The sequence below is a fragment of the Benincasa hispida genome, chromosome 9 (assembly GCF_009727055.1).
Source record: "Benincasa hispida cultivar B227 chromosome 9, ASM972705v1, whole genome shotgun sequence".
NCBI classification, from domain to species: domain Eukaryota; kingdom Viridiplantae; phylum Streptophyta; class Magnoliopsida; order Cucurbitales; family Cucurbitaceae; genus Benincasa; species Benincasa hispida.
In genome coordinates, this window is record NC_052357.1 from 64,387,439 (window position 1) to 64,397,876 (window position 10,438).

A 10,438-nucleotide genomic window follows, 5' to 3' on the forward strand; every position below is an offset into this window, starting at 1 on the left:
TCCTTGAGAGACTAAATGATCGAATAATATAGTCTATGCGATATACTTGATTGTCTCCATGACAACCTTATTCCTTTCTCGATCATCTTCCTCCTCTGACTCAAAACTTCCCTCTAACCAAAATTAACCAGAGCCCACCACTCCTGGATTCTCACACCGAGAATACCAAGGTCACCAAGTGGTAGTGTCCCTGTTGGTTCGAGTGCGACTGGTCAAGGAGAGTTCGTGACTTGTTCGATGCGTTTGTGAACGAGTACAATCGAAGGATTAACTTGAAGAACGATTCTTCAAAGGTATAATCTCTAAACCTTTTGTTTATTATGAGTTAGTATGCTGTAATTTAAGTTTTATGCATAATCTATTCTTGTTGACTGTAAGGGTATGCATTCAATTGAAATGGGATTTGGACGATCTACTTTCGCTCAAGAGTTCTCTGTCAAAAGAGTTCCTTCACTTTCACTATAAAAATCCAACACTTTCTTCTCCCTCTCATTCCTCATCAAATACAACTGCAATTTTTTCTTTGATATTTTCCTTTGTTCAAATTCTTTCTTTTGCTTCTTGGTCTCGCTTTGGCTTCTTCCTCTCACTTCTTCATCTCACTCTAATTCACACTCTAACTTTCCATCTTTGATTTTATAGAGAGAGAGAAGAAGAACATGACAGAAGAAAAAGAAAAGGTTGCAGAAGACAAAAGAAGAAGGAAGCAGATGGAAGAAGTTGCAAATCAAGAGGACGAATGAAGAAATTGAAGAAGAATTAGGATGATTTTGGTAATTTCACAAGAATCGCATAAGCAAAAGGCAAAAGGCAAAAGCCCATTTCGGGTTATTCATATCACTTTCCCATTTATTTATTTGGGAAAAATTAAAAATTAGCATTCAATTCCAACTACGCGGGAATTTATTGAATCCAACTGTCAAGCGAGACTTCTAATTCTATACTGTTTGGTTCTTGCAAGTTCTTCCTGCAAAGGCCGGGCCAATCACACAGCCATGGCGGGTCCGATCAATCTCCCCGGTCCCATGAAGTTGAAATTAGCCATTGGAAGAAGCTTGGAAAGACTCGGAAGAGCAGTTCTACACCACAAACAGAGTACATTGACTCCATCAGTCAGCTCTGAAATTGAAGTTTCAAAATCTTCGGTAATCATATTAGGATTTCGTTTGTTCATCCAGTACATATTACATTGATTGTTCATATTCATTTTATCTTTCGCTGTCTAGGATGACCCAATCATTGAATGAAATGTTGAAGTATTGGTGAGAAAGTCAAATTTTAAGTTTCTGTAGGAATTGATGACGGGACGAGCGAGGGCCATGGGAATGGTTCTTCTTCGAAATTTCATCTCTATTTTGTTTATTTATCTCAGAAAGTTTTAATTGAATAGAAGGCGATGAAAGACGAAAGGTCAAAAAAGAGGAACATGGGAGGAAAAAGTTGCTGTGCATGAACCAGATTTAGCATTCTTCTGATTTTCCTACCAAGTAAATGTAACTCTCTCTCTCTTTTAATCTCCCTCGATCGGAAATGCGATTAAATGAATGTGTTTAGGCTTCGTGACAGGATTAGTTTGATTTCACTATAATGAATTTGTTTCTCTTCATATATTTTGATCAGTTTAGTTGGTAATTGCTGTATGATGTTCTGTTGATCAACCATTCAAACTGAGAAGTAAGCAAATCAGTGAAGAGTTGTGATTAGAATGGAATCTTGATCTTTAAGTTGCTAGGAGGCTATAGGGGNGGGAATGTGTGAGAATTGTTGTTAGGAGTGTATAATTAATAATTAGTGAATTGTTTAGAGGAATCAGGTTATTGTAAGCATATTTTGGAGAGTAGTCCTGGAAGCGTACAGGGCCCTTAAGAGCTTGGAAGTTTTGCATCTCTTTTCTTATATGAATAACATTTATCTATTATTTTTCTCCCTTAATTTCTGTTTCCTATCAGATAGGCATGTTGAAGAGACCAACAAACTTTAGCGAAATTAGTGGGAGAGATCAAATCCTTTCAATGATCAAAAGCTCAAAAATTCATGTTCACTTAGCAGTTACCTCAAAAAATCGTTTTTATTTCTTTTTAAGCAGTAGTACAATATCTTACTATTATAATTTAACTTTCCAAATCCTGGTTTGTATCACCAATGTTATAGCACTTTTAAAAATAATTCTTCCCTTTCCGCACTTGGGCTATGGTAGAAATGAGGATAGCGATTTTAAGTAAGAGACATAGTGATTACAACAATATATTGTAGGAGAATATATAGAAACTCTAATGATTTTTTAACAGGCATAGAAAAAGAGACTGATGTCTGGAGGGAGGGAGGGAGGGAGATTCAAACATAGGTTGATGTTTTGTGGTTGATTCTGTTGTCAAATGCTCACGTCGTTAACTCTTTATCAAACTATCAACTTGTCTCCCTCAGAATGTCATCATACTTCTCTCTGCCGAGTAACAATGGCCAAAGCAATACTCAAGGAACTGTTATTTGTGAGTACCTTTGATCACTGTTTTTAAGAAAAATATGAGACATTATTGTCACAAGTTATTCTCTTTATCTCACCACCTTCAATAAAAACATTGACTTGCAGATATACTTTTGAGTTTTGTGATTTTTGCTGTCATTGGTGCAATCTCTTGCTGCTTTGCTAGGAAAGTGAGGCAAGGTATTGTAAACGAGTTGCAAAATGTAGTTGCTTCAGCTACACCAAACGTGACACATTCAGTCCCAAATGTAGTTCAGATTTGGGAAATCGATCAACCGACAATGGAAAAGTTCATCCGAGAAATGGCGGAAGAAAGGCCTGTAAGGTTCACTCCTCAACAACTATATTGTTTCACGAGCAATTATTCAGCACCACTTGGGTCGGGAGGATTCGGTACGGTCTACAAAGGACAGTTTCCAAATGGGGTGAAGATTGCTGTGAAGGTTTTGAAGAGGAACTCGGACGGGCAGGCAGAGGAACAATTTATGGCTGAGGTAGGAACAATTGGCAGAACTTTCCATATAAACTTGGTTAGGCTCTATGGTTTTTGTTATGACCAATATATGTGGGTGCATTAGTATTTGAGTACATGGAAAATGGATCTCTAGATAAGTATTTGTTTGGCAAAAATCAAGATATTGATTGGGGGAAGTTACATGATGTAGCCATTGGGACTGCTAAAGGTCTTTCTTACTTGCATGAGGAATGCCAACAGAGAATCATTCATTACGACATAAAGCCTGCTAACATTTTGTTGGATGCAAATTTCTCTCCCAAAGTTGGTGATTTTGGACTTGCCAAGCTTTGCAACAGGGATAGTACTCACATGTCTCTCACTGGTCATCGAGGCACGCCGGGATATTCGGCACCGGAGTTCTTGATTAATAATTATCCCATAACGCACAAATGCGACGTATATAGCTTTGGGATGGTATTGTTTGAGATTGTTGGAAGAAAAAGGAATGCTCGAGTTACGGATTCTGGGAACCCCGATTGGTTTCCACAACATGTTTGGGAGAATTATGAAAAGGGTAAACTAGAAGAGTTTACTCGAATGTGTGGCATTAAAGAGGACGATGAAGAGAGAGCAAACAGAATGTGCAAGGTTGCTTTGTGGTGCGTTCAAGACTCTCCCGACGACCGACCACCGATGAGTGCAGTGGTGAGGATGCTTGAAGGAGGTGTAGAAATAATGCCACCACCAAAGCCATTTCTATACTTGAATCCAGCTCCAAAAAGGAATCCGCAACAAACTAGTAATAGTTCAGATTATTCAACTTCCAATGAAGAAAGTAGTTCATTTTGGTACAAGAAGGATACTCCAATAATGAAGAGGTACGAAATAGAGATAGCTAGTTCTTGATTTTTCTTGGTTTAAAAGCGAGTTATAAGTTATCAATTTGACAGTGGAGTTGAAGTTTAAAAATAAAAAGGCGAGTTAGAACTTGGAAGTTTAAGCGTGGTCTTTAGGCTTAAAAGTACCGTACACCTTATACACATATATATATATGTTTATGTATAATGGAAAAATGTAGTCATTTGGTTTACTTTACCTATTAAAAGAAAATACAAGCTCTCCCTGTCATGGAAAAATGTAGTGTACTCTATTAGAAATGAAATCAGGACATTTAATGTAAGTTACAAATGTCATGTTAAAACTTAAGCTTTGGAAAATACTTTTATTAAATTTAATTTTTATCTGCAGGGATTATATGTAACTTGTTATTATAATTTAATTTGACATTTATAACATTTAGGGATGAATATACAATCGACTTCTTCCTTCATCTTCTTCATTTTTTTTAATATGTAAAGTGAGAGAATTGAATTTTTGTTATGCTTATTTGACAACTTAATAAGAACTTTTTTTAAAAAAATTGAAATAAGACAGAAAATTAAAAAGCAAGACACACTTGGGTTAAAGAATAAATTAATTCTCTCTCTCCCACATCCTCTTCTTCTGCAACTTCATCTTCTCAGTGCTGTCTCTCCTCCCCTTCTCCAACTTCACTTTCTTCTTTCCCTATTTAAATTAACACCCCAAAAATCGATATTATCTCAAGCATAAAAAATATATATATATGCTTGGAATGTGTGGAGGCTGGCCGGCGGAGGTTACATCTGATCGTGAAAATCGGAGAATGTTTCTTTAAAGATATCGAAATTTTCAGCGGAGGCCAACATATCGGCCAGCGTTTGTTAGTTTCAAATCTAATAAATTTGAAAATAATGGTGGCGCCGGAGATGAGAGGTTCCAATTAGAGATATGAATACTCGGAATTTGAGGCAAATGAGGTCTCTTATTGTGGTTTTTTTTTGAGGGCCGAAAAAGTGGCATTCTATTAATATCACGTGAATTTACCTATTTGACCTTAAAAACCATCTCTATATTGTGATTCATAAATTTTCTTGGTACTTGATACTCGATGTTCAATGCTTGATGCTCTACGCTCCATGTTCTATGTTATATACTCTATGCTATATGCTACTCAATACTTAATGCGCTACCCTCTATGCTTTATGTTATATGTTATATGCTCTTTGCTAACTACATGTTCCTCAATTCTCAGTTCTCAATACTCTACGCTTTATGTTATATTTTCTACGCTCAATTTAGAAGTTTGTTTGATGCTCTAATGCTCTATACTAAAAAAATAGCATAAATGCAAAAAAAAAAAAAAAAGAAAAAAAAGAAATGCAGGAAAAAGTACAAAAGTAATAAAACGGAAGAAGAAAGGCAGAAAAAATGCATACAAAAAGAAAAAAGTAGAAGAAACTAAAAAAACGAAGAAAAAACACGGCAAAATAAAGAAAATAAAAGAAGAATGCATTTAGAATTAAAATGGTAATTTCATACGATGATGATATAAGCAAAATGTCAAAATTTATTGACTTAAAAAAGATACCCATTTTTCGTTTATCTTGGATCATCTATGCAATTTTTCTGTCTATTATTATTTGATTTTGGAATGATGGGATCAACACCGTTGATTTGATAACTGGATGAAATGAGGGTTTTGATCAAGAGCTTGTGGTTGAGGTCATTCAGATCCGAATCATTGTTATTAATATTGACCTTTACGTGACTTGTAGAAGGAAAATAATTGAAAAATAAAAAGAAAAAGAGGATGATATGTATGGTGACCAAAATTATACGTTTAAAAATTTTAAGTTTTATTAAAAATATAGTGAACAAAATTAGACATTTAAAAATAAGTATTTAAATGGAATAACCATTGAAGTAGAGACTAAAATGATATTTTAATCCTTTAATTATGTAGATTAAATTTAGTGATAAACCATATCGCTAATATGAGTCTATCAATATTTTTGAATTATCTGAAAAAATAGGAAACTAAATTGAGTACAAACAGATCAATTTTTTAAAAACTAAAAATAAAAAATCAAGAATAAAAAATTAATTGATTATCAAATGACCGCATAACTTTTAAATATTTATTTTTATTTTTAAAATTTGATTAAAAATTCGATTTCTTTTTACTCAAGGAGATGAAAATCGTGCTTAATTTTTAAAAATTAAAAATAGAAAACTAAAAGGTTAGTAGATGAGCCTAAATTATTTATGTTGTTTTGAAAAAGAGGGTTAAGTATGTTTGATGATTAAGGAAATAATTTTTTTAATAATAGCATGGGCACATAATTATTACGATTTTCTCTGCAAATCAATGTCAACGCCAATTTTAAATTCGTTGGAGGTCCACATTAATTTTATTTAATTAAATTTAGGGAAAAATAAACATAGATAGTTTATTCATTAAAATAATAATTTAAACGGTTGGATGACCATTTGATTTTTAATTTTAAGTTTTGTAAATTAAACATATGATACATTTTTTTTCTATTGATCTCTATGCTTTATCGTCCACATTTTAAGAATGTTTTTAAAATTCAAACCAAACTTTGAAAATTGAAAAAAAAAAGTTTGGTTGACTAAAATTAGAGGTCACATCTACCAAACTGTAATGAAAATTGGTGTAATTGGAATGAGATTTCATTGATAGATGAATCGTAGTAATAGTAGTGTCAATGGTAGAAGTAATGATAAATGTGACAAATTCATAATTTTCATAACAATATCTATACTGGTAACGATAACAATAACGGTAAAGATAGTGGGTCCCATATAATTTTCAACCGCAATCAGATTGAACACTTTTTATTCCGATTTAATTCCAAATTCAATGCAGGCCCCAAATCTCATTACGGTTACGAAGTAAACAACAACAAAAGTAATCCGTTGGAGTTCATTTTTTACATTACCATTGATGGATTACTTTTCAACTAATATAAACGTACATTAATGGACGTTGAACATGAATTCCATAGAAAATCAGAATAATTTTGTGCCCAATCATCAAATGTGCCATTTTTCTCAAAATATAGTCTAAAATTATGTTGTCTTTACTCGTTGTAATTCAATTAACATAGAAGTGCGTTAGTAATAAACTTAAATCTTATTCTCAATTATATAAAAAAAAAACTTAACCGACATAATGGACCAAATTATATGTTTTGTATGATATTTTCAACGCTGTTTTGTTTCGTTTTAAGCCAACTGGCCAGACACCCCGAAGCCTAACGAGTGTAACGCGAAATTTGAAGCCATCTTCTCCCTCCCCTGTTTCTTCCCCCTCACGTCATCTTCTTTCTCTCTATCAGCAAATGGAAAATTTCAAATTCCTGATTTCCCAATCAAAGAAGTCAACCATGGAAATTTCAAGGTTACTTCCGATTCTTCTCCAATCATTCAAGAATCAGACCCTTCATGAATCGGACCATATCAACTCCTTCAATCCATCTCCACTTTCGCTAATCGCCTGTAAATCCCCCTCGCTCACAAAACCCTAGCCAGTTTCAAGCGCATTCAGAGGCGTTGAGAAATGATCGAAATCGCTCTGTTATGCCAGTAAGTATCTGCAACTCTATTAATCTTACAAGTATTCAACAACTTTTTTTGCAATGTCGGATGGTAATGGTACATCTCAGTTATCGATTTGACTTTTATATTATTAACGTTTTTTTTTAAAAAAATAATCTCAGATCTTCATCCTCCCTTTTCCCTCCAGATCCGCCAGGCTCCGGCGGCGACGATCCAGTGAAGTCCTTTACTGTTTTATGTAAGTATACTGTATCTGTGATCTCGTTGAAGCCGAGAGGTTTCTTCTGTTCTGAAAATCAAAGAACCTCTTTAGTTCAATATTTTTATTTATTACTTGTTAGAAAAGATTTATGTATACATAATACAGTATTCTTCTTATAGAATATGCTGAAAATCCTAAAAAGTCTATTACACATTTCGGAATAAAATTTGAAACCCAACTACAACGAGACAGACTTTGTTTTCTAACTGTATGAATTCACCTACGCCTAATTAATAACCATTTGATTTTTTCTTTTTGAAAATTAAGTTTACTGACACTATACTTATACCTTTTAGTTTCTTTGTTATGTTCTCTACATTTCATTTTGTGGGTATTTTCAAATTACCAACCAAATTTTGGCTAAGAATTCAAATGTATAATTAGCAAAATTAAAACAGTGAGAAAATAAAATTAATCTTCAAAAAACAAGAACCAATAACCAAATGGGACGTAAAGGCCTATTTGATAACGTTCTATTTCTTGTTTCTTGTTTCTTATTCCTATTTCTCATTTTTGAACCAATAGACTTATTTGATAATTGTTGTCGTTTCTTGTTTCTAGATTTTAAAAAAGGTTTAAAAAATGGGTTAGATTTGAGAAACAACAAAAAGTAGTTTCTCCTGTTCCATTTCTGTTTTTAATTTTACGGAAATATAAACCTGCATTGCTATTTGCCTTGGTGGTGTGTCTTCTTGTCCTTTAAACCCCAAGACCAGTTCAACTCCTAGTTGAAGCAGTTGAATGTTATCAAACTGGCCAATAAAGTTTCAATTTCTCATTAAGTATGATGATTCTGAGCAACTAAATACAGAGTTTCAGAACTAGTTTTTTCTTAGTTCTATTCGTAGTATGAAGAGGGACTGTAACCATACCAATTTCTCCAAACATTCCAACACTTTTTGATTGAATAGCTATTATTGACTTCAGATGTGGTGGGCTCAGTGGTTTCCTTGGTTGTTTTTGTGGTGATTGCCATATGTGCTTTTAAGTTTGCCAAGAAAGCTGCACCAGGTGTTGTAAGGGAGTTGAGGAACATAACTGCACCTCCTATGACTGGTCCTCCTATAACTGCGCCATATAGACCTGCGCCTCCTAGACCTGCTTCTCCTCCACCTGAACTTAGCATGGCTTCTGCAGCTATTTGGCGAGTCGATGCACCAACAATGGAGAAATTCTTCCGCAAGATTGCCGAAGAAAAGCCAGTCAGATTCACTGCTGACCAACTTTATACCTTCACAAGCAACTACTCGACACGGCTTGGATCTGGAGGTTTTGGTGAGGTTTACAAAGGAAAGTTCCCAAATGGGGTGAATGTTGCAGTGAAGGTTTTGAAGAGAAGCTCAGACAAAAGGGCTGAAGAGCAATTCATGGCTGAGGTAGGATCAATTTGCAGGACTTATCACATTAATTTGGTCAGGCTGTATGGTTTTTGCTATGACCATTTCATGAGTGCACTTGTTTTTGAATACTTAGAAAATGGATCTCTGGACAAGTACTTGTTTGGCAAAAGAAAAGAAATTGAATGGAGAAAATTACATGATATAGCAATTGGAACAGCCAGAGGTCTTGCTTATCTTCATGAGGAATGCCAACAGAGAATCATTCACTATGATATTAAACCTGCAAACATTCTTCTAGATGCCAACTTCTTCCCCAAAGTTGGTGATTTTGGGCTTGCCAAGCTCTGCAATAGGGACAATACACACATCTCGTTCAGCGGCTATCGAGGCACTCCTGGTTACTCGGCGCCCGAATTTCTGTTGATTAACTATCCAATAACGCACAAGTGCGATGTGTATAGCTTCGGAATGGTGTTGTTTGAGATCATCGGAAGAAAGAGCAATGCTGACACAACTGTTTCTGGGAATCCTGATTGGTTCCCACAACATGTGTGGGATGCTTATGAATATGGTAAGTTAGAAGAACTGATTGTTGGTTGTGGCATTGGAGAGGAAGATAAGGAGACGGCGAACCGAGCGTGTGAGGTGGCTTTCTGGTGCGTGCAGGACTCCCCTGACGGGCGACCGCCAATGAGTGCAGTGGTGAAGATGTTGGAGGGAGGAGTTGAGATAATGCCACCAGCAAAGCCATTTCAATATTTGAATCCAATGAGAATGGGGAATAATTCAACGAGTTCACAACAAACAAGCAGTACGAGTTCAGATTCTTCGACGAGCAGAGATACAAATTCTCAATGGTATAGGAAGACTACAACAATCATGAGAAAATACGAAATACAAATGGCTAGCTCTTGATTTATTGGTAAGAAAAACTTGTATAATATCGTAGAAAAGTCTTCATCTGTTTACAAATCTATTATTGTTGTTAAATGAAAGGTCATTTTTTGTTTTTTTACAGAATAGAAAAAGTTGAAATATGGGTCTAATGTAAGCTTTTGCTACTCTTATTTTGATTTGGAATCCTGATTTTAATTGGGAACCCACCATCAAATAGAATAAAGTTTTGGTGAAGTTAAACCCTAAACCCTAAATTTGGTTGGTGATTTGAAAACAAAAATTTGAGAAAAAGAGATTTATGAAAAATATCAGGGACCGTTTGGGGCGCGGAGATGATATAAGATGTGGGAAATTATGATGTCTGGAGAGTTCTGATGTCTGGGGAGTTTTGATCGAGTATGAACGATCGAGTATGGATCTAAAGTACTCTAATTAGGTTAATTATAAAGATAAGCATGCAAATTAAGCAAATAAGAGGCAAAAAGAATACAATCTTTGTAGACTTTGAAGCTTCTCCAAATCCGCTTCAATCGCCTCATGAACGGTTTGTAGAC

General features: G+C 34.9%; 1 protein-coding gene and 1 pseudogene across 4 annotated transcripts; both read left to right on the plus strand.

Moving 5' to 3' along the window:
* Positions 1-485: 485 nt before the first annotated feature.
* LOC120087073 lies at positions 486-4,256 on the plus strand (annotated as a pseudogene).
* A 2,813-nt stretch (positions 4,257-7,069) lies between these two features.
* Positions 7,070-10,119, plus strand: LOC120085243 (PR5-like receptor kinase). Of its 4 annotated transcripts, none has more exons than XM_039041144.1 (3): positions 7,070-7,412; positions 7,547-7,623; positions 8,575-10,119. In XM_039041144.1, exons 1-3 carry the CDS (start codon positions 7,387-7,389, stop codon positions 9,900-9,902), a joined length of 1,431 nt encoding a protein of 476 aa, XP_038897072.1. In that variant the 5' UTR covers positions 7,070-7,386; the 3' UTR covers positions 9,903-10,119. The 4 variants fall into 4 exon arrangements, with proteins under 4 accessions (XP_038897072.1, XP_038897074.1, XP_038897073.1 ...); XM_039041146.1 differs by having other exon boundaries at positions 7,573-7,623; positions 8,637-10,119; XM_039041145.1 differs by having other exon boundaries at positions 7,071-7,412; positions 7,573-7,623.
* Positions 10,120-10,438: the final 319 nt, after the last annotated feature.